We start from the raw sequence: 24,492 nt of genomic DNA, 5'->3' as shown, positions 1-24,492 counted from the left end.
GTAAAACTTTACTTTTATCTGTGTAATATCATTTTGTTAGATAGGGCCCACTGTTCAAGTCTGTCAAGTTTTTTTTGGATCTTGAGCTTGTCTTTTGGGATGTTGGCAATTCCTGCCAGCTTATTGTCATCTGTAAATTTGATGAGTTCCCCTTCTATCCCCTAGTCTGGATTGTGTATGAAGATTTTGATGGTCTAAATTGCAACCTGAAGGTACCCCACTGCTTTCTTCCCTCTATGAGAGTTTAGTTCCATTGAGGACTACATGTTGAGTACAGTAGCGGGTTTCAAATTTTTTACTACTGGTTCTGTGAGCGTGGCTTGGTGGGCGTGACATGGCTTGGTGGGCGTGGCTTGTTGGGCATGGCAGGGGAAGGATATTCTAAAATCTCCATTCCCACCCCACTCCAGGGGAAGGATACTGTAAAATCTCCATTCCCTCCCCAATCCAGGGGAAGGTTACTGCAAAATCCCCAATTCCTCCCAATCAGCTGGGACTCGGGAGGCAGAGAATAGATGGGGACGGGGCCTGTCAGAATTTTTACTATCGGTTCTCCAAACTACTCAAAATTTCCGCTACCGGTTCTCCAGAACTGGTCAGAACCTGCTGAAACCCACCTCTGGTTGAGTACAATTTGTCAGCCAGTTAGAAACCCATTTTGTGGGAGTGCTGTCTATCCCACATTTTTCTAGCTTTCCCAGAAGTAGGTTGTGATCTAATTTATCATATGCTTTACGGAAATCTTAAGGATATGATGTCCACAACATTTCGCTGGTCCACTAATTTAGTCATTTTGTCAAAGAATGAAATAAGATTTGTTTGGCATGATCTGTTTTTGATCATGTTGGTTACTGGTTATAATTTTGTTTGCTTCTCGCTGTTCACAGATTTGTTGCCTGGATAAATTTTCCAAGATGTTACTAGTTATTAATGTCAGGCAGATTTCTCTGTAAATTCCTGGATATTTTCCTGGAGGAGTGGTTGCAGGGATGGCTCAAGTTGGGACAGTGTCAGGTTTCGATGTCATCTCAAATAAATTGCACTCCCAAACAATTAATCTTTGCTGAAATATTCCATTTATTGAGTACGACAGATCTAACCCTGACTTCGTTGTAGCCGATACTAACCCTCTGACCCCCAAACCCTTCCCTTTCCGTTCCCCAATTCTCATCTTCTCATTGGCCATCTTCCAAATCAGTCTCCCCAGCTTCTGATCTCACCCCACAGGAATGTTCCCCCCACCATCCCATCTCCTAGGGCAGTGGTCCCCAACCCCCGGTCCGCGGACCGGTGCCGGGCCGTGGAGTACCTGGCACCGGGCCGCGCAGCGGCCGGGGGACATGAACGTTGCAGCGCAAAGGCTCCTGGGCCGTGCGCAAAAGCTCCTGGGCCGTGCACAAAAGCTCCTGGGCCGTGCGCAAAGGCTCCAGGGAAGAGAGCCCCGCGCAGGTACGCACGTGTGGCCCAAAGCCCCCACCCCTGCGCGCGCTCAGCGGGCCACGGTAAAATTATCAAAGGCTGATTGGTCCGCGGCGATAAAAAGGTTGGGGACCACTGTCCTAGGGGATATTATCTACAGAGAAATAAGTAAGATGAAAAGTCAAGCCTTGTCTTTTTATGGCAGCATCAGAATGCTGACAGACGGATGGTGATTGCACCATGTGACAGACTAATGGGTGCAGGGGCAAGATTTTGGGGTTTTATTTACTGAGGGAAAACCGGAACTCTCAGATTCGGGTTTTCCCAGATGTGCCAGTTTACCTTCTCTAATAAATGGAACTTTGAGAAATGCCTGCCTCGGAGTTTTTACTTGGTATTGGGGACTTGCTGGAATGCTGACAATAGGGATATAGTGCTGGGCTGGGAGTAGGGAGATACACTTTGTGTCCTCCACTCAGTCAAGGAAAGTCCACATCCATACAGACCACTGAGTTACATTGTTAAGAGTGTGCACTGCGTGACTACTATTTTGAGACAACCCAGGAGCAAAATACAGTACACAGAGGTTTTTCAAGCAGTGGTTTATCTACAAGTTATATATATACATACACATGCTAAGCAAAGCCAGGCAATCAATCAATCAATCAATCAATCTTCAACTATAACACAAAGCATACACGGAGAGAAAATACACAGAGAGCTACAATGGAGATAGAACATGAGGAGGGAAAAGTTGTGGACAATAGTTACTAATCCACCAGCAGTCCTGGATGATGGGCACCAGAGAAGAAATGGAAAGTCATTAGCCAGCATAATTCTGGCTTTAGAGAACAGTCAGCTGATACACGTGAGGGGTTTTTGCTCTCTGAAAGAGTGCTGGGAGGTTTTGCACAGTATGTATGTTAGAGAGACTGTGGGCAGTAAAGTATTGCTGACAAGGAGACTGGGGGAGAGCACAACTGAAGCTGGGAGAGAGTATGTCCACACATCTGCAGGCTATGAGAAAGACATTCCTTAGAGGAAAGATTCAATACCATCATTCAAGACACTCTTCTAACTAAGCTAAACCAGCTACAGGTACCTGAACATACTTGTAAGTGGATCATAAACTTCCTAACGAACAGGAAGAAGCAGGTGAAACTAAGCAGAATCACATCAGATACCTGTACAATTAGCACAGCCCCCCCCCAAGGCTGTGTGCTCTCCCCACTTCTCTCTATATGCCAATGACTGCATCTCTAACGATCCATCTGTTAAATTTCTGAAGTTTGCAGATGACACAACAGTGATCAGTCTCATTCTAGACATTGATGAATCTGCAAACAGATGGGAGGTTGAACAAGTAGCCTCGTGGTGCGACCGGAACAATCGGGAACTGAACACACTCAAAACTGTAGAAATGGTGGTAGACTTTAGGAGAAACACTTCCATACTTCCATCTCTCACAATACTAGACAACACAGTATCAACAGTAGAGACCTTCACATTTCTAGGTTCTACCATATTGCAAGATCTAAAATGGACAGCTAACATCAAAAACGTCATCAAAAAAGCACAACAAAGAATGTTCTTTCTGCACCAACTCAGAAAGCTCAAACTGCCCAAGGAGCTGCTGATACAATTCTACAGAAGAATTATTGAGTCTATCTGCACCTTTATAACTGTCTGGTTTGGTTCTGCAACCCAACAAGATAGATACAGACTTCAGAGAATAATTAGAACTGCCGAAAAAACAATTACTACCAAGCTGCCTTCCATTGAGGACCTGTATACTGCACGAGTCAAAAAGAGGGCTGTGAAAATATTTACAGACCCTTCACATCCTGGACATAAACTGTTTCAACTCCTACCCTCAAAATGACGCTATAGAGCACTGCAAACCAGAACAACTAGATACAAGAACAGTTTTTCCAGAATATCATCACTCTGCTAAACAAATAATTCCCTCAACACTGTCAAACTATTTACTAAGTCTTCAGTACTATTAATCTTCTCATCGTTCCCATTACCCATCTCCTTCCACTTATGACTGTATCGGGTGGGTTCTAAATTTTTTACTACCGGTTCTGTGGGCGTGGCTTATTTTGTTGGTGTGGCTTGGAGGTCATGTGACTGGGTGGGCGTGGCTTGGAGGTCATGTGACCGGGTGGCTATGGTTATGTGTATAGGGACTACTCAGAGGGCTGAAAAAAATCATTTCTGACAGGTCCTCGCACTTATGACCATCCTCACATTTATGCCCGTGCAGCATTCTTAACAACCATGTCATTCATTTCACAACTGCTTCTCTTCACCATAGTGACAAGATAGGGCAAAAAACGTAAAATGTGAGGACAGTCGTAAATTCAAGGACTGGTCAAAAGTGCGAGGACCAGTCAAAAATAACTTTTTCAGCGCTCTGAGTAGTCCATATGCACAAAACGACTATCCGGAGGGCTGAAAAAAGTGATTTCTGACAGGTCCTCGCACTTTTAACCGGTCTTCGCACTTATGACTGGTCATTATTTATGCCCATTGTAGCATTCTTAACAACCATGTCATTCATTTCACAACTGCTTCTCTTCACCATGGTGACAAGATAGGGCGAAAAATGTAAAATGTGAGGACAGTTGTAAGTTCGAAGACTGGTCAAAAGTGCGAGGACCAGTCAAAAATAACTTTTTCAGCCTTCTGAGTAGTCCATATGCACAAAAGGATTCAATTATTTCTCCAAAGTGCTGATGATTGCACCCTGGCTGGAAGAACTCCAACAGGGGAGTATTTCCTCCCAACAGTGGTGTAAAAAGCTTAAAACAACCCTTCCCCTTTAAGAAAGTCAAACTGGAAGTGACAGTAAGTCTAGGCATACTGCGGGAGAGGTAGTTTCTGTAATAAAGATTAGGCTAGGAAACACCACCGAATGTAATTAATCCTTACAGGATTAACCCTGTAAAGTGGAAGAAAACAAAAGGAGATTTCTTTTACAACCGGTTCTCTGAACTGCTTAACTACTTAACTACTTAACAACCGGTTCTACCGAAGTAGAATCCCACCACTGGGTCTACCCATTTATTTGTGGAGGCACCTGTCTACTCATTTGTTTTCTTTTAACACTGATCAGCTGCAGGGTGGCCCATTGAAGCCCCACGGCAAGAGTTTAAACAGTTTTTTTTCCCTCTAACCATCAGCTGGGACTCAGGAGGCAGCAATAGATTGGGGGTGGGGCCAAATAAAAGGTAAGAATAATGGGGGGGGGCAGAACTGGTTCGGTGATGTCATATCGTCACCGCCACCGGCTCGGCCGAACTGGGAGGAACGCACCACTGGACTGTATGACTGTAACTTTGTTGCTTGTAGCCTTACGATTTATACTGATATTGTTTCCTGATTGCTTATTTGTACCCTATGACTATCATTAAGTGTTGTACCTTATGATTCTTGATGAACGTATCTTTTCTTTTATGTACACTGAGAGCATATGCACCAAGACAAATTCCTTGTCCAATCACACTTGGCCAATAAAAAATTCTCTTCTCTTCTCTTCTCTTCTCTTCTCTTCTCTCCTCTCCTCTCCTCTCCTCTCCTCTCCTCTCCTCTCCTCTCCTCTCCTCTCCTCTCTTCTCCTCTCCTCTCCTCTCCTCTCCTCTCCTCTCCTCTCCTCTCCTCTTCTATTCTAAAGAGGAATGACATTTACACAAGGTGTATGTGGTGCCCAGTTCTTTGGACAGTTCATGGGACGCTCTTGGGACTAGCCTAGAGTTCATGCAAGGGAGGGACTTAACCATGACATATTTGACCGTCAATTGTTGGAGGAGGAGCAGAAACGGCTGAAGAGGCAACCAGGAAAGGGAGGAGAGAACGTTCAGCATGGACCAGCATCTGCAACAGTCCAGGATGCTGGCAAAACAGCTGAGACAGTTTACACAGTGAAGAGATGCTACATGTGTGGTTCTACTGAGCATCTCCAAAGACACTGCCCTGAGAGGAGAAACAGAGGAGCAGCAAGACAAGTGCCCACGACTACTCAACACATGAGGAGCGGTTCTCCAGCGTCATTTTTCATGGCAGTGACAGCATTTGAAAACACCAGAAACACTTGGTGGTTGGACAGTGGGGCGAATCAGCATATTACAAATGATCCACAAGGGTTTTCTGTTTTGAAATCAACTATGCAAACATCTGTTAGTCTGGCTAATGGTCAAAGAGCTGATGTAAAAGGGGAAGGTAACTTTTATGTACCGGAGATAGGAGAAACATTGTACAATGTCCTATATGTACCTGCATTAGATCATAATCTGTTAAATGTATCCAGGTTAGAAAGTCAGGGTTATGAAATACTGTTTGCAGGAGGGCATTAGGAAAGGTGGAAGGATATGTGCACAAGAGATTAAGCCGGGAGTTGGGCAGCATAGAAACGCGACAAATTAAATTAAATTAAATTAAATTAAATAATTAAATTAAATTAAATTAAATTAAATTAAATTAAATTAAATTAAATTAAATTAAATTAAATTAAATTAAATTAAATTAAATTAATTAAATTAAATTAAATTAAATTAAATTAAATTAAATTAAATTAAATTAAATTAAAGAATGGCCTGTACGTTCTAGGAAGGCAGGAGAATAGTTGTGCATGTGCACTTATGAATGCTCCTACACATGACACTCGTGTACATTTGTTTCGTAGGGGAGCACGCGAGTTGCAGATGGCCACAGAAGATGCCAGACCTAATTAGGTGGCATAAGCCACAGCAAAAGCCAAAGCAGGGCAAGTTGTATGTAGAGTGCACTGTTTGTAAGGCAGAAGAGTACAGGATGTATCCTGTAAGTAAGAAAAGTTCAAGACAAACAGAGTATTGCAGTTAGTGCATGCTGATTTGATTGTCCCTATGGCACCCTCTTTAGGAGGAGCTAGATACACCTTAGTCATAGTAGATGACTACAGTAGATATGGGTTTTGTTATCTGCTAAAAAGCAAGACAGAGGTATTGCAACAATTCAAGCAATGGGTAAAACTTGTAGAGCCAAGGTATGGTTATAAAGTATGCTAACTGCAAACAGACAGGGAAACAGAGTTTATGTCTGATAATTTCCAAAGATGGTTAAGAAGTTTAGGCATAAGGCATAGACATATGAATCCATATTAGCTGGCTGGAAACGGAGTCGTTGAAAGAAGAAACAATGTGATACAGACAATGAAGGACTCATTACTTACTGATGCAGGCATGAGTAGAGTATACTGGGGGGAAGCCATGCAGACAGCAAATTATATAATAAACAGGATATAATGGAGATTAATGAGACAGAGTGTACAGAGTCAGTAAATAATGACCGTAGTAGTAGTTCCAGCAACTATAGTACTAATGGTACTAGTAGCGTGTGTAGTGATGAGAGTAGGAACCAAAGCAGAAGGCAAGGACATAATGGAAAAAGAGAGCACCATGAATATGTTAAAGCATTCAGCTGTTCAGCTTTAAATGGGAGGAGTGTTAAGGTAATGATTTAATATCTAACCAGCTGCTATAAGGCTGTAAACCGAGTGGATGCAATGAGAATGAGTCAGCAGGGTTATCACTTTAAGAGGCTTTCTATATAAGGGTGGCCATGTGAGGACGTCTCTCCTCATGTTCTATCTCCATTGTAGTTCTCTGTGTATTATCTCTCCATGTATGCTTCGTGTTATAGTTGAAGATTGGTTGATTGACTGGCTTTGCTTAGCACGTGTATGTATATGCACGTGTAACCAGACTTATAAACCACTGTTTGAAAGACAAAACCTCTGTGTACTGTATTTTGCTCCTGGGTGGTCTCAAACTTGCAGTCACACTGTGCAACTCTGACATACATTCACTAGCAAACCTGAGATGCCCCTGCACCCCAATAGTTGTATAAACTGCTTAAAGTCTTGTTATAAGTAAACACTGACAAGCTGAACTGGACCTGAGTGGGCACAGGAGGAAGAATCAGAGAGGAACTTCTGGACCAGTGAGTCAAAGTGTTTACATTCCCTGACCATATCTCAGAGAGTATAGTTGCCATGCTGATCTTGTAGGCAGGGGTGAAATGCTACTGGTTCGCACCAGTTTGGGCAAACTGGTAGCAATAAAAGCTACTGGTTTGGGTGAACCGGTAATTAAAAAATGCTACCAGTTTGTCTGAACCGGTATTTCCGACGATCAGCTGTACCACACAATTTACATTTGCTAGAAAACAGGAAATCCTGCTTTCTAGTGAATCTAATTTGCGCGGCACAGCTGTTCCCCCATTCTACTTACCTTCAAAAGGCTTTTTCCACACGAAATGCGCGTTTGTTGCACACTGTGCCTGCATGCACGTGGTGTGCATTTGGCGCAGACTGCATGTGTGTGCAGTGTTCATTTGTTGCGCACTGTGCATGAGTGCACAGTGTGCATTTGGCGCACACTGCATACATGATTGCAGTGTGCATTTGTTGCGCACTGTGCATGCATGAGTGCACACTGGTGAACTGGTGGCAACCCACAGAGGATTTCACCACTGCTTGTAGGTTTCCCAAATGGGATTTTCAAAAATATTCTATTAATCATGAAGAGCCACAAGAAATGTATACATCAGCTTTCTGCAAACTAGTGCCCTCCAAGCAGGGGTGAAATCTAAAATTTGTTACTACGGGTTCTGTGGGAGTGGCTTGGTGGGGGGGGTAATGTGACTGGGTGGGCGTGGCCAATTTTTTTTTCTTTTAAAACCATTTTTTCTACAACCTCTTGACTAAGAGGTTGTAAAAAAATGTTTTCAAAAGGCTCTGAGGATCCAAGCTGAGTTCCCTGATCAGCAGGGGCTTTTTTAAAAAGCCTCTGCCAATCAGGGAACTCAGCTGGGATCGTCAGAGCATTTAAAATGAAAAAACCCTTGTTTTCTTTTAAATGCCTTTGACGAGCCATGCAATCATCAGAGACTTTTTTTTTTTACTTTTAAAAGCATTTTTTCGGCTGAAGTTGTAGAAAAAAATGCTTTTGAAAGTTAAAAAAAAAAGCCTCTGATGATTGTGCGGCTTAGCTGGGCATGGCGGGGGGGCGGGGATTTTTGCTACCGGTTCTCCGAACCACCTGCCTCCATCGCTACTGGATCGGATGATCCGGTCCAAACCAGGAGCATTTCATCCCTGCCTCCAAGTCTTTTGCCCAAACTGTTTGGGAATAATAAAGCTAACTCCTGTGGAGATTGGGAAGGCTACTCAGAGCAATTCTTCCCTCTAGTGAGATTTAGGCTCTGCAAGGATGCAGACAGAAAGAATCTCTCCTATCTAGATGTGGTTTGGAAGGTGGGTGTTATTGTTATTGTTTCAGGTTTCATTATTCTATTCATAGGATGAAGCTGGAAATAATTTAGCAGCTGTGCATACAAACAAGAACTTCATAAATATTTATGGCACAACACGTCCCTAATCTTGAGAAGCTACGTAGGTCAAGCTTCACTCTCCCAAGGTTCGCTCAACTGCAAAAGTAGGTTTTGGGAGTTATCCTGCACTCCCATTAACCTGCGGTTTCCTTGGCAAGGTTTTTTGTAAGCAGATTTCCCCTTTCAAAGACCTGAGAGGACGGGACAGGCCAAGGTCTCTGAGATGGCTTTGTGCCTAAAGCAGGACCGGAAATGAGCGTCTCTCAGGCTCTAGGCTGGTGACCATCAAACTGGGCTTTCTTCCTCCCCAAAAAATCTATCCATTCAGCTGTTCCTGCTACTCCAGCCCCAAATTCAAGGCTGCAGCTTTCAAGATACAGTATCCTCCAAACACCACCTACTTTCCACCTTTCAATCTCAGCTTCAAATCTTGATTCTGAGGAAATGGACCGTTTATCTGAGTGGTGACTTATGGCTTTTGACTTCGCCCTGTAAACCATGCCCTCCGACTCTTAGTTTGGCTTTAGTTAATTTTGCTTGATATTATTATATAGCCCTGTGAGATTCAGAGGCTTTGGGATTATTGAAAGGGTTTCCGACTCCTAACTATGATGAGACATAATAAAGATGGTACACTAAAATGTGACACCAAGGAAAGAAAAAAGGAAAATTGATTAAATATATTTTTACTATTTTAGTGTGGTGCGGTGAACTAGAAGTAGAGCTCTCGCTTCACTATCAGGAGGCTGTGAGTTCAATCCCAGGTAGAGGCAGGTATTTCTCTCTCTGGGCACAATGAGAATATATCTGCTGTGAACTCCGCACTGGCGACAGGAAGGGCATCTGGCCAGTAAACACTCAGCTCCATTCAGTTGTCCCAAAACCACCCCTCAAGGCATACATACACACACATACTATTCTAAATTTTATAAATTTTGCACACATTTAAATTCTAAATCACTTGGAAACCAAGAGCCTCTTGGTTTCTCCACACACCTACTCTGGCCCTGGTTGTTGGATGTCCTTGATTATCACGATTGTGACATACTAAAAAAGATTGTAACCTGTCTTTTTGAATGGTGTTGGTGAAATGAACAATCTCGGAATTCTTTGGAGTCTTCTACTCCCAGGAAAATCAGGATAATCCATCTGCATATTTGAAGGATGCAGTTTTGAAAAAAATAAAGGAGCCCTTGGGAAAAAAGTGAAAGAACAGGAAACGTCTCCCATATGCTGGGAAGAGAGTTTGCATCACCTTGTCTCAATGTTTACAGAAATGCTGACACTTTGCTTTATTTTTCTTTCTCAAAAGCTATTGATGATTCTTACGCAGTGCCGTTTTAGAAATGAAAACATTATCTACTATATAATTTTCCCCAGGGGGCACAAAAGCATTAGTCCCTTGGTGCTACTCTCAACCCCCAGCCATCGAAGGCTAAAAAGGTGGCACCTGCAAGCGAAGGAGTTGACAGCAGGAGTTGCGAATAAAGCTGGAGATCCTGTGCTCAAAACCACAATCCCTTTTTTCAACTCAACATTCCTACAGCTCTTCTCCATGAAGGTCACTTTTGCAAGGCACAACAGCATCTGAAATTTTACCTCTGAAATATTACACTGCTTTTGTCACTGCCCCAAACTCCCCCAATATATTTGCTATTCATATGGTATCTTCAACTTGTGTGCCTCATTCTTGACACAACCTGAACAGACATGCTTGGTGTACTGAATTCCTGGAACTGTTAGGAAAAAATGAACGTTGAAATTCCTCTACTTCTCTTCTCCTCTCGCTTTCTCCTTATATGAGGAGCCACAATCTCTTAACTATAGTCTGTGTGCTCCAATCCCCAAGAGATGCTGACTGGAGAATTCTGAGGCTGAAAATCTCGGGTCAAGCAAGGAAGAAAAAGGCTGGGACACTGTACGTGTCATTTCTATCATCTACCGTGATAAAAATGCAAAGAACACTCCCAAAGTATTTTTACATAATTGCACAATTTCTGCAAAATTAATATCCAGCAACTTCTACTGCTGATGGCCAGATAGCCATTATCAAACTAACATGTTGCAATTTTTTCTTTTCTCCTTCCCACCTAATATCATTACATATTTTCCTACAAAAAAATCAGGCAAATACTATTACAATTTCTTTGTAGTCAAATTAAAGTCAGCTTTAAGTCTCAGCTGGACTTACAATGGGACATTAAAAACAAAATTCAAGCCTTCTCTATACTCATCACTTTGGGTCTCATGTGGATTTTCTTGTGTGCAATAAGGCTGGAATGTTGCCTGAAGGACCGTCCACACCTGGGGCACTTAAATGGTTTCTCCCCTGTGTGTATACGGACATGATTTATAAGGTTACACCTGGTACTGAGATCTTTCCCACAGTCGGGACACTCGTATGGTTTCTCTCCTGTGTGAGTCCTCTGGTGTGTTACCAGGGTGGAATTGTGACTGAAATGTTTCCCACAATCAGGACATTCAAAGGGTTTCTCTCCTGTGTGAGTCCTCTGGTGTATCACAAGCTGGGAATTCTGAGAGAAACTTTTTCCACAATCAGAACATTCAAAGGGTTTCTCTCCTGTATGAATCCTTTGGTGGCTAACGAGGTGGGAACGCTTACTGAAACTTTTCCCACAATCAGGACATTGAAAGGGTTTTTCTCCTGTATGAATCCTCTGGTGTATTACCAGGTAGTTTTTCTGACTAAAACTTTTCCCACAAACAGGACATTCAAATGGCTTTTCTCCTCTGTGAGTCCTTTTGTGTATCACCAGGTTGGAAATGTTACTGAAACTTTTCCCACAAACAGGACATTCAAAGGGTTTCTCTCCTGTGTGAGTCCTCTGGTGTATCACAAGGCTGGACCTGGTATTGAAACCTTTCCCACAATCAGGACATTCAAATGGTTTCTCTCCTGTGTGAATCCTCTGGTGTATCACCAAGCTGGAATTGGTACAGAAACGTTTCTCACAATCAGGACATTCAAAGGGTTTCTCTCCTGTGTGAGTCCTCTGGTGTATCACCAGGCTGGAATTCTTACTGAAACTTTTCCCACAAACAAGACATTCAAATGGTTTCTCTCCTGTGTGAGTCCTCTGGTGTATCACAACGCTGGACCTGGTAGTGAAACTTTTCTCACAATCAGGACATTCAAAGGGTTTCTCGCCTGTGTGAGTCCTGTGGTGTTTCACCAGGCTGGAATTCTGACTGAAAGTTTTCTCACAAACAGGACATTCAAAGGGTTTCTCTCCTGTGTGAGTCCTCTGGTGTTTCACCAGGCTGGAATTGGTACTGAAACTTTTCTCACAGTCAGGACATTCAAAGGGTTTCTCGCCTGTGTGAGTTCTCTGGTGTATCACCAGGCTGGAATTCTGACTGAAACTTTTTCCACAAACAGGACATTCAAAGGGTTTCTCTCCTGTGTGAGTCCTCTGATGTTTCACCAGGCTGGAATTGGTACTGAAACTTTTCTCACAATCAGGACATTCAAATTGTTTCTCTCCTGTGTGATTCCTATGGTGTCTAACCAGGCTGGAATTATCACTAAAACATTTCTCATAATCAGGATATTCAAATGGTTTCTCCCTGGTGTGAGTTCTCTGGTGTAATTGGTGAGTCCACGTTGCCATGCTCATTAAAGCATTGGGTGCATTGGGTGCACTTGTAGGGCTTCTCTCCTGTGTGGGTCCTTCCATGATCCACCATGGAGTTGTTCTGACCAATGGTTTTGCCACAAGCAGAATATATGTAAGGTTTTTCTTCACTCTCGATCCTCTCAGGCATAATCAGTGGTGATTTGCAAGTTGTATCTTTCCCACAATTAATATTCTTGAGGAGGTGAAAAATATGAATGATTCCTTGTTTAGTGGTGCTTTATATTTAGTGGTGATTTTCTTCCTCCCAGAGTGAGGCTTGTAACACTGTCTGTTCTACGGGGCTTTTCAATTGACCTTTTCCTCCCCACTAACTTCCAGTTATTACCCTCTTTTGCTCAATGGAAAAATAATCTCCCTTGACTTTTCATGTAATACTGTATGTGCTTGAATTTCACACACTACTTTTCCCAGCTAGAAATCTCTTCTTGATCTTCTCTAGTTTCCTTCTCACTTGCTGAGGAAGGTGAAGAATTGTGTGGCTCTCTGAAGAAAATGAAAAATATTTTTCTGGACTGACTTGCTTTGGTATTCAATGTTGCTTATTATCCTCAGTTGTCCGGAGTGCTCTTATTGCCATCCTCTTTGTCTATAAGATTCAAATAAAAGTGTATCTTTAATTATGCATAAAATGGTTGCAGAAGATGAGGGGAAAACATTTACATTACAATGAAAAAGCAAATATACCAAAATGCTCCAATAAGCTCTTACATTAATCATGATTCATTTGACACATGGAAGACCATCCAGATCCCAGTTCGAATATCCTTTCAATGATGACATTCGCTTGTTGACTAGGTCAATCACAAATTCTTAGCAGTGCAAAGGGTTGTTTTCAAATACAGGCAAGTGAAAAAGGAACTACACCCTCTTTGATATCTTTTGTTTTACTTATCAGGACATTTATTTATTTTATTTAATCTAATTTTTATACCACCCTTCTCCCGAAGGACTCAGGGCGGTACACGCCAAAAATAAAACACATATATAAAATTTAAAAGCAATTTAAAAACATATTAAATAACTTGGCCCCAACAGCATTAAATAAGAAAAGCAACCCATTAAAATTAATGTTTAGGCCAGCCCAGCTTGTTGGAACAATAACATCTTGAGGGCACGACGAAAGGTGCGTAGGTCAGGGATCATCCATATCTCCGGGGGCAATTCATTCCAGAGGGCGGGTGCCCCCACAGAGAAGGCTCTCCCCCTGGGGGTCGCCAGTCGACATTGTTTGACTGACGGTACCCTGAGGAGTCCCTCTCTGTGGGAGCGTACTGTCCGGTGGGAGGCTATCAGTAGCAGAAGGCGATCTCGTAAGTATCCATAAGTAAGTAAGTAAGTACATAAAAATATCATCGCAACAGAAAAGAATAATTGAATTTGAAAGGATCTTGGAGGTCTTCTAATCCAGCCTCTGCTCAAGGAGACCCTACACCATTTCAGACAAATGGCTGCACCATCTCTTCTGAAAAGTCTCCAGTAAAAGCACAACTTCTGAAGGCAAACCATTCTGCTGATAAATTGTTCTCACCATTTTAAGAACTTCTAAGGACCAATTGATTTTTACTATGTCCGGATATATAAAATCATAGAAGTCAAGGAGAGTATACTTTCTTTTTCTCATGACTGTTTATCTGGAAATCTTGAGGAGAGATTATACATTTGGAGATACATATATTCAGAGAGAAATAAAAATACACACATCTACAATATTGAGAAAATCCATGTCTTTCAAGCCTGAAAAATATCTCAAAATGGTTACAGTCAAACTTTCTATGCTAATGTTAATCAGCATAGATGATTGCTCAAATGTTGAGATGGCAAAGCTGAAGTTCAGGCTTCAACAGGCTTCTGAGGCCATGGAAACATTCACAGGAAACCAGTAGCCTGTGGATTAGGCATGTGACCAAAACCACAGAAGGCATGCTTGGCTATTTTTATAATTTCTATGTGTCTATAACTTATCTGTCATGTGCCAGTTGCCTCTTACTGTATGTAATGAAGTGAAAGCAAAAAATTTATAAATATCTGGGTTCCTTCCTTCTTAAGAGGGACCCATCTTTTTTTTTTTTTATGGGGGAGGGGCTTACGAACTACTACGCTCTGGACATTCTGGACCCCCCCCCACTATGTTCCACTCATGCCCTCGCTGGTAGGAGAGACTGAACACCATTTGAAAGAACTGAGAGATTTTTGTATCCCAACGGGGAGGATAGAACATTGTTCCCGTTAACCTTTGTAACGGGACCGGCCGTCGTGAGAGGATGGTTGGCTATTAGCCTCTGTTGGAGAAAAAGAACATTGGACCTTCTCCCTGTCGTGAGAGGACAGTGGAGTCCAGCTCTACAAATGGATATTTTGTGATCTGTATGTTCAGTTATCCCTTTGGACTATGATAGACCCCCGGACTGGCCTTTTTCCCATCTCTGGTTCGGTTGATGCTCCAAAAAGCCGACCTTCTTGCGCTGCGAGACTCCCCCCTCTCGCAGGCCTGGCCCTCCACATTATCGAGGGCCTATCTTGATGACGGGCTTTGGAACCCCGAGAGATGGCATGTAGCGAAGAGGGGGTTGAGGGGTTTTTTAGGAAAATTTTTTAAAAAAATTTTAAGGGGACCCGGGAGGGAGGGGGGGTTGTAAAAGCGGACCTGGGGGGGTCCAGATAGCAACCGAGCGGGATGATGGGTCGATTAGTTGCAGCAGGAGGGTCGCGAAAGGAAATTTAACCGGGAAGCAGGGGGATGACAGGAAGGGCTGTGAAATTGAAATAATGAGTGGGAGGGGCAGGTATGACGGACGCAGGGGGCCATATCAAGTGTCGGGGGTGCGCATACGCTGTTTACGAGCAATTGCGCACTCCGGCCCCCGATGCGTGACTTGTGTCCTGGGTTGTGTAGAGTCTCAGGCCCTGGGTCCGCGGCTGATGTTGTGTAATGCCAGGTCGGTGGTTAATAAAGCCCCCCTCATTTGTGATCTTATTTTGGAGGGGGGTGCGGACCTGGCAGGTATTACGGAGACCTGGTTGGGCCAGGAGGGGGGGGTCCCCCTCGTTGAGATGTGCCCACCAGGTTTCCGTGCATTTCATCAGCCAAGGGCCCAGGGGAGGGGTGGGGGAGTGGCGGTGATTGTTAGGGAAAGTCTTTGTCCGAGGGAGACCACTGTTCCTCAGATAGCCGGATGTGAGTCCCTCTGTGTGAAGTGGGGCCGTGGGGTGCAGATGGGTTTGCTGACTACGTACCTGGCTCCCTGCCACGTGGCAGCGACCCTGCCCGAGCTACTCGACGTCATTGCCGGGGTGGCGGTTGATACCCCCAGACTTATTGTCATGGGGGATTTCAACCTTCCATCCGCGGGTGAGGCGTCAGAGGCGGCTCGGGAGTTCATGGCTTCCATGACGGCCATGGACCTGACCCAGTTAGTTCAAGGCCCCACTCACATGGGGGGACACACTCTGGACCTGATTTTTGTCTCTGGTCAGTGGTTGAATGATCTTGGTAGAGGGGACCTAGATATTAAACCCTTGTCATGGACAGATCATTCGCTCCTCCAACTAGACTTTCCTACCGCCGCCCCCCGCCGCAGGGAGACGGAGCCAACTAGATGGTTCCGTCCCAGGCGCCTGATGGAACCCGAAAGGTTCCTGACGGAGCTTGGGCCGTGCCCTGAGACCCTAACACACGACTCGACTGAAGAGCTGGTGGCCGCCTGGGAAAGGGCGGCCGCTGGAGCTTTGGACCGCGTCGTGCCTTTGCGGCCTCTGACCCGATGCCGATCTCAACTGGCTCCTTGGTTTTCTGAGGAGCTGAGAGAGATGAAGCGTCGGAAAAGACGCCTAGAGAGCATTTGGAGGACTAGCCAATCCGATTCCGACCGGACACAGGTGAGGTCTTATATCAAGACCTACCTAGTGGCGATAAAAGCGGCAAAGTCTAACCACTTTTCCGCTCTTATCGCATCTGCAGAGAACCGCCCAGCCGCCTTGTTTAGGGTGACCCACTCCCTCCTCCGGGGGGGAGTGCGGGAAGATCCCTTGCAGGGTCGTGCTGAGGATTTTGTGCAATTCCTGCACGATAAAGTCGCTCGGATTCGGGATGGCTTGGACTCCGACTGGATGAGTCCACGGGAGGAGACGAGGGCAGGTCTTGAGAATGTTACCTGGGAGGAGTTTGATCCTGTGACTCCCGAGGATGTGGACAGGGTTCTGGGTAAGATTAGTGCCGCCACGTGTTTATTGGACCCGTGTCCCTCCTGGTTGGTGCTGGCCTCCCGGGAGGTTACACGAGGCTGGCTCCAGGGGATTATAAGTGCTTCTCTGAGTGAGGGTGCCTTTCCTGCCGCCTTGAAAGAGGCGGTAGTGAGGCCCCTCCTCAAGAAGCCTTCCCTGGACCCGGCTGAATTAGCCAACTATCGTCCAGTCTCCAACCTTCGTTTTGTGGTGAAGGTTGTTGAGAGCGTGGTGGCACGACAACTTCCCCGGCACCTGGATGAAGCTATCTATCTAGACCCGTACCAGTCGGGCTTCAGGCAGGGGTACAGCACTGAAACGGCATTGGTCGCGTTGGTGGATGATCTCTGGAGGGCTCGGGACAGGGGCTGCTCCTCTGTCCTAGTCCTATTAGACCTCTCGGCGGCTTTTGATACCATCGATCATGGTATCATGCTGCAGCGGTTGAGGGGGTTAGGAATAGGGGGCACCGTTTTGCGGTGGTTCTCCTCCTTCCTCTCCGACCGCTCGCAGTTTGTGTTGGCAGGGGGACAGAGGTCGACCTCGAGGCATCTCGCATGGGGAGTGCCGCAAGGGTCGGTCCTCTCGCCTCTCCTGTTCAACATTTATGTGAAGCCGCTGGGTGAGATCATCCGTGGTTTCGGGGTGAAGTGTCATCTGTACGCTGACGATACTCAGCTGTACATCTCCACCCCAGACCACCCCAACGATGCCCTTGATGTGATGTCCCGCTGCCTGGAGGCCGTGCGGGCCTGGATGGGGAGGAACAGGCTCAGACTCAACCCCTCCAAGACCGAGTGGCTGTGGCTTCCGGCGCCCCGATATAGTCAGCAGGTGCCATCGCTGACTATTGGGGGTGAATCTTTGCCCCCCACAGAGAGGGCTCGCAATCTGGGTGTCCTCCTGGACGCACGGCTGTCTTTAGAAGAGCACATGACGGCCGTGGCCAGGGGGGCCTTTTATCAGGTTCGCCTGATTCGCCAGTTGCAGCCCTTTCTGGATCGGGACGCCTTGCGCACGGTCACTCACGCCCTTGTCACCTCCCGGTTGGACTATTGTAATGCTCTCTACATGGGGCTCCCCTTGAAGAGCACTCGGAGGCTCCAACTGGTCCAGAATGCGGCCGCGCGGGTGGTTATGGGTGCAACTCGTTGCACCCACGTGACACCCCTCCTGCGCGAGCTGCACTGGCTCCCAGTGGTCTTCCGGGTGCGATTCAAGGTGTTGGTTACCACCTTTAAAGCGCTCCATGGCATAGGACCCGGGTACCTTCGAGACCGACTTCTGCCACCAATAGCCTCCCACCGACCAGTCCGCTCCCACAGAGAGGGTCTCCTCCGGGTGCCATCAGCCAAGTTATGTCGGCTGGCGACACCCAGGGGGAGGGCCTTCTCTGTGGGAGCCCCAGCCCTGTGGAATGAACTGCCCCCCGAAATACGAAAGATTTCCGACCTCCGGGTGTTTCGCTGCGCTCTGAAGACCCTGTTGTTCCGCCAGGCAGGGCTATTAACATAACGTTTTAAATTGGGGTATTTTAAATTTCTGGGATTTTAATTGGAGCCTAATTATTTAATGATTTTAAATTTTAAATTGTTGTTGTGTTTTTTGTGTTTTTAAATAGGCTGTACACCGCCCTGAGTCCTTCGGGAGAAGGGCGGTATAGAAATAAAATTATTATTATTATTATTATTATTATTATCTTTATTCAGACAAATAAATGCCTGAACACACCTATCAACACACACACTTGGACTCTGTCTTTTATTTTTATCAAGCCACACCTGTCAATATGCACAAAACTAGCTTTACAGATGTGGGAGTTTTAATTAATGAAATAATGCCTAGAGCCTCTGCAAGATTTGAAGTACCAGTTTTGCCCATGGAAGCACTGAGCTCCAGTAAGGGCAGAAAATACTTTCCACAACCCCTTTGGTGACATCCTGAAGTAGTCCTCACTTACTGACTGCAACTGGGATTGGCATCTGTGTCACTAAGCAGCCCGATCATGAAGCATGATTTCAAATGACAGTGACAATTTACATCTGTTCCTATGCAGTTCTTAAACAAATCACAAAGGTCACATATCAGGATTGAGTGTGGGATACTGAAACCATAATATAAAAGTGCATCAGTTGCCAGAATCCAAATTGGTGCAACTCCTTTTCCTGCACCTTCATAACTACCTGTGCTTCTACAATGCCATGGTAACTTGAAAGGCTCAGTGAATCAATGGTAAGTGAAGACTACCTATGCTTGTCCTTGATCGAGTAATAGATCCCCCCTCACCCCCATTCCACCCCTCCTTCCTCATATGTCCTTGATTTTAATCTTTTTTTAAAAAGTTTTTTATTTTGAAAACATTAAAAACAAGACACAAACACACAACATTTGTATACATATCACTTTTCCCTACAGCTACTTCGAAGTGATCCTTTCTTACTATTTACATCTATTCACATGTATTTTAACTTTATCTTATTCAACAATTTATTTTCCATCATTCTTTCGTCTAGATTGTACTTTGATCTTCAACATTTTTTCTCCCCTCTCTCCTTTATTCCTCTTTCTCATTTTTCCTATTCTCCAACCATTCATACCACCTACATCACACTTTGTAATATTCTGTATCCTCTTTCTCCTTGATTTCTTTTGTTAATTTGTCCATTAGACTGGGCCAATCTATTTACAAACTATTCCTTTATTTTTCTGTTTATCTATTTACAAACAAAACACCTTCAGCTCCAGTTGATGGGATTAAGAAGGACAGGACAGGACTTTTAGGACATAACAGGATTAACCCAGGACCATTAGAATAGCAAAAGGCTACATTGCACAACCCCCTGGAGCATTTCAAACACAAAACCCCAAAGAATGTATAAAAGCCCACCCATCCCAACACCATTTTGTTAACAACCTAAAAAAGGCCAGAGGCACATCAGTCCGACCATGTTGCCTGGAAAACATCAGGTCCATAAGAGAATAATTGAGCTGGGGGGACCTTGGAGGTCTTCTAGTCCATCCCCTGTTCAGCCAGGAGACCCTATTCCATCCAGAACAAATGGCTGCCCAATCTCCCCTCAAAACCCTCCAGGGACGGAGCAGCCACAACCTCTGGAGGGAAGCCATTCCCAAAGAACCAACCTCCACTTGAAAGAGGCTTTTTCAAGCTTCCCACCAGCAGAAATTGCAGCCCCCAGTTTCCCAGCCTGCAGCACCAGTGGGCTTCCATTTGGGGAGGGAAGGAACCTGCAGCAGCCGCAGCTGAGAGGCTTCAGCCCAGTTGCTTCTCCGCTTCCAGCCCAAGTTGCTCCCGGACTCTCCTCCCACCTGCTGCCCTCCACTCACCTGCCAGCTGCTGCTTCGACCCTGCGAAGAGCATAAAAGCCGCTCTGCACACCAACTTCCTCCCATCAGCCATCCGGAAGAGGAAGTTCCTCTGCGCTTCTCCTCCCATCCCATCCTTTCTTGTAATGAAGGGCGGTATACAAATTTAACAATAAATAAATGTACTAAGAGATTTTAAAATGTTTAAAATAAAAGGCCTTCTCTGTGGGGGCTCCCACTCTCTGGAATCAACTGCCCCCAGAGATAAGGAGAATCCAAGACCTCCGTGCCTTCCGCCGTGCCCTTAAAACTTTCCTTTTCCAACAAGCCGGGCTGGCCTAACAAATCCTTTTAAATGATTTTAAATTTGTTTGTCTTTTTAAATTTTGGGCCAAATTGAGATATTTCCTTTTAATCTGTTCTTAATTTATGTATTATGCATTATGTATTTATGTGTTTTTACTTGGCTGTACACCACCCTGAGTCCCTAGGGAGAACGGCGGTATATAAATTTGAAGTAAAATAAAATAAAATAAATAAATTATGGTTTGTTTTTTCAAATGTGAAATGTGATAAAAGAATTTATAAAAAGAAGGTTGAAGTGTAATTTTTAAAAGGGGAGTTAACAAGTGTGAGAGAGTTTTGAATTCTGTAATAGCATATTTTAGCTTATGTTTGTTAAATGCTATATCCTCTTTTTGCTCTGGGAAGTCGGGGGGGGGGGGGTTGGGTGGGGATAAAATGATGTATGATAATTGATTGTGTAGTGTTTGATTGTTTGAATATAAAAAATAAAAAACTTTTGTCTTAAAAAAAAAGAAAGAAAAAAGAAAAAAATAACTTTATTGTCATTGTACATATATACATAGTATACCCATACAACGAAATTCACTTAACACCGAAAGACCAGGTCCAACACACATAACAATCGCCAAAACCCACCACAAATTCCCCGACCCTAAACCACCCAAACATCCACACAACAGACCAAGCAAGTAAAGATTTGCTCCCGGACTCTCCTGCCAGCTGCCCTCCACTCACCTTCCAGCTGCTGCTTCGACCATGGGAAGAGCAGAAAAGCCGCTCTGCACTCCACTTTCCTCCTCTGATCCGGAAGAGGAAGTTACTCTGTGCTTCTCCTCTCCTCCCATCATTTCTAGAAATTCAGTGTTGATGCCTTTCTAGGCACAGATGTTGCCTGACCGCCATCTAGCGATAGGAGGTGGAAAAACACATGTGTCCCATCACCAAGGCGTTTGGAAGATGTTTCCACTGATTACATGGCAACAGGTCCTTTTCGACTCCTAGCGATCGCCCTTTGCAACTGAGCCAAGTGAAATAGTGAAACGTGACGCTACCTACCTTCGTTTTTGGTACCTATGGGTCGGTCTTGATGCCTGGCCTTGCAGTTTCCTTGGCAAGGGTGTTTGGGAGGGGGTTCCCCTCCTTTCCTGCTTCCTAAGCTTGAGAGGACTGGCCAAAGTTGAGCAGATGGTTTTGCCCTTCAGGTGGGACTGGAACTGAGCGTTTCTCTGTCTCTAACCTGGTGCCTTCACCACTACACCAAACTGGATCTTCTTCCTCCCCACAAAAAACACCCATTGACCTGTTCCTGCTGCTCCCACAGCAAATTCAAGGCTGCAGCTTTCAAAATCAATGAATCAATGAATAGATAAGAGTTGGAAGGACCATGGAGATCTTCTGTTCCAATCCCCTGCTCAAGCAGGAGACTATACCATTTCAGACAAGTCCATTTTTAGATTTATTGCTTGGATATGTTTTCCAAGATATTACCAGGTGTTAGGCTGTTTTGTCTGTAAATTCCTGCAGGTTTTTTACCTCTTTAAAGATGGGAACCCTATCAGCTCTTTTCCAGTCCTCAGTTACAGGTAGTCCTGAAGTTACAACCACAATTGAGTCCAAAATTTATGTTGTTAAGTGTAAAACTTGTTAAGTGAATTTTGCCCCATTTTATGACTTTTCTTGCCACATTTGTTAATGAATCATTGCTATTGTTAAATGAGTAACACTGTTGTTAAGTGAATCTGGTTTCCCCATTGAGTTTGGTTGATAGCATGTCACAAAAGGGGATCACATGACTCCGGGACACTACAACTGTCATAAATGTCAAGCATCTGAATGTAAACCACATGACCAGGGGGATACTACAATGGTAATAAGTGTGATAAATGGACATAAATCATTTTTTTTCAATGTTGTTGTAACTTCGGTCACTAAATTAACTATTGTAAATTGAGGTCTACCTCTAGTTCCCCGTGCTCCAAGGACTTTGAAACATATGTTACAATGGTTCTGAAATCACATTTACTAGTTCCTTCAGAACTCTGGCTGCAGTCCGTCCTGACCCAATGATTTGAATTGGTCTAGAGCAGTGATGGCTAACCTTTTTGCCATTTCGTGCCAGGAGAGGGGGGGGGGAGTTGTGCATGTGTGCCCACACACTGATAATTCTATGCGCCCTGCCCTGTGTATGCCCACACAACCCCCCTGCCCCTGCTCCTGGCATGCGATGGCCTGGTAGGCCCGTTTTTCTTTCTTACCTGGTTCCAGATCCTCTCTATTTATCTGGGAAGGGGGAAAACAGCCTTTCTCACTCGCTTGGAGGCCCTCCAAAGGCTTGAAACAGCCCATTTCCCAACTCCAGGTGGGACAGGAAGTAACTTTTTTGCTGTCCGCGGCCTCCAGAGCCTCTCTAGGAGTTTCTGGAGGCTTTGGACAGCAAAAAATGTCACTTCCTGTCCCACTGGGAGTTGGGAAATGGGCCGTTTCAGGCCTTTGGAGGGCCTCCGAGGGAGCGGGAAAGGCTCTTTTCGCCCTCCGCAGATGCATAGAGAGGATCTGGAGCCAGGTAAGAAAGAAAAACGGGCCTTCCCCACCCCCAACCCCAGCCCCTCCGGAGGCAGGAAACAGCCCGCTTCCCTACTTCTGGTGGGCCCAGAAGGCCCAAAAATCAGCTGGCTGGCACGCACATGCACGCCAGAGCTGAGCTGGTGTGTCCACTGATATGGCTACTGGCACGCGTGCCATAGGTTTGCCATCACGGGTCTAGAGCTGACAGGTGTTCTCTTACCTTATTTTTCCATATTTTAATTTGCATTCCTAATCTGACACTTATGATTCTGTTTTTGATAAGTTGTGTCATGTTTTCTTTTTGGGTGAAAACACATGTAAAGTACCTTCTTTGTACCTTCTCCCCCCTCCTTATACTCCTGTGAATTAGGGAGGAGTCTCTCTGAGTCTCTTCTGAATAGGATCCATGTGCTGCAGACTTGGGAGATGTTTTCCCTTCACCTCTTTAGTAATGGAGTTTGCATATCTCCCAAGCAGGGGTGGGTTCTACTGTATTTACCTTTACTACCGGTTTGCAATGGGAGCGTGCACGTGCTTCTGCGCAGATTGTCCATCATGACATCCGGGCGGAGCTTCCCGCCACTTTTACTACCGGTTCACAAGAACCGGACCGAACCGGGAACAACCCACCATTGCTCCCAAGACTGTTTTCTTCAGTCTGAGCATTGGGAGGTCATTGGATAGGGTGGATATTATGCTGGGTTAAGAGCAGGGAGGTACAGTTTGTGTTCTCCACTCAGTCATGAAAAGTCCCCAGTGATTATCCACACAAACCATTGAGTTACATTCACTGGCAAATGTCTGAGATGCTCCTGCACCCCAATAGTTGTATAGACTTCTTAGTCTTGTTGTAAGTAAACATTGACAACAATAGTGAGTGTGTATGTGTGTGTTCCTGTTGTACATCTGCTGTGGGTGTGAGATCTCTGGGTAGCAAGCAATGAAAACCATGGCCTGTTGGTCCCATCTCTGTTCTGACCTAAGCTTCCTGAGAAAGCATAAATCACAATCTTAGTCCCAAAAAAACTCTTTTATTGAGATGGCTATGAATTATGGTCATTCACAGCCCATAATGATTCAGTCTGTGAAGATTCCTACAGATGTCTGCTCAAGTTAACACAGTCTTTCAGGGTAATGTTGATAAGCACCCACCTTTATCTCCCTTGAAACGCTGCCAGAGACTTACCATATTTTTCAGAGTATAAGACACACTGGAGTATAAAATGAAGCTTAGTTTTTGGGGAGGAAAACAGGGGAAAAAATCTGCCTATCAGGTATTCATCTAGCTAGCATCCTTAGTCTGGTCAGCTTCAGCACATTAGTTTGCTGGGTTTAACTCCTGCTTGGGGATAAAAAACAGCTTCTAAATCACAACTGATCTTTGGAGAAAGAAGCAATGAGAAAAGCAGGCAAACCATGGAGATCGGTTCGTTAGGGCTGACAAAAAGTTTCACAGCTGAGAGTTGGAGGGAGCAGGCAAAGCATGGAGATTGCTTTACTTGCTATCACCTTGTTAGGGCTGAAAAAAAGCTTCAAGAAAGTAAAAGATGCACCCAAATTTTCAGAATTTTAGGGGGGGAAAAGTGTGTCTTATATTCTGAAAAATGCGGTAATTGTCAAT

General features: G+C 44.7%; 2 protein-coding genes across 3 annotated transcripts in view; one reads left to right on the top strand and one right to left on the bottom strand.

The window, feature by feature from the left end:
- Window positions 1-24,492, top strand: part of LOC139310059 (uncharacterized) — a 649,177-nt gene that overhangs the window by 159,992 nt on the left and 464,693 nt on the right.
- The window catches only part of LOC139312011 (zinc finger protein 850-like), a 34,809-nt gene that overhangs the window by 5,395 nt on the left and 4,922 nt on the right, over window positions 1-24,492 (bottom strand). The window contains exon 1 of one of the 2 annotated variants that reach the window (XM_070936530.1): window positions 11,323-13,041. In XM_070936530.1, the coding sequence (XP_070792631.1) occupies window positions 11,323-12,494 (1,172 nt within the window). In that variant the 5' untranslated portion in view covers window positions 12,495-13,041. Of the gene's footprint in view, window positions 1-9,466; window positions 13,042-24,492 lie in introns of those variants that run through there. The other variant, XM_070936529.1, reaches the window with a different exon arrangement.

This window comes from Pituophis catenifer, unplaced genomic scaffold (genome assembly GCF_029215685.1).
Source record: "Pituophis catenifer annectens isolate HBS135680 unplaced genomic scaffold, rPitCat1.0.hap2 SCAF_2, whole genome shotgun sequence".
In the NCBI taxonomy this organism is placed as follows: domain Eukaryota; kingdom Metazoa; phylum Chordata; class Lepidosauria; order Squamata; family Colubridae; genus Pituophis; species Pituophis catenifer.
Note: the sequence above shows the minus strand (reverse complement) of the source record. Positions and strands in the feature narration are given on the sequence as shown.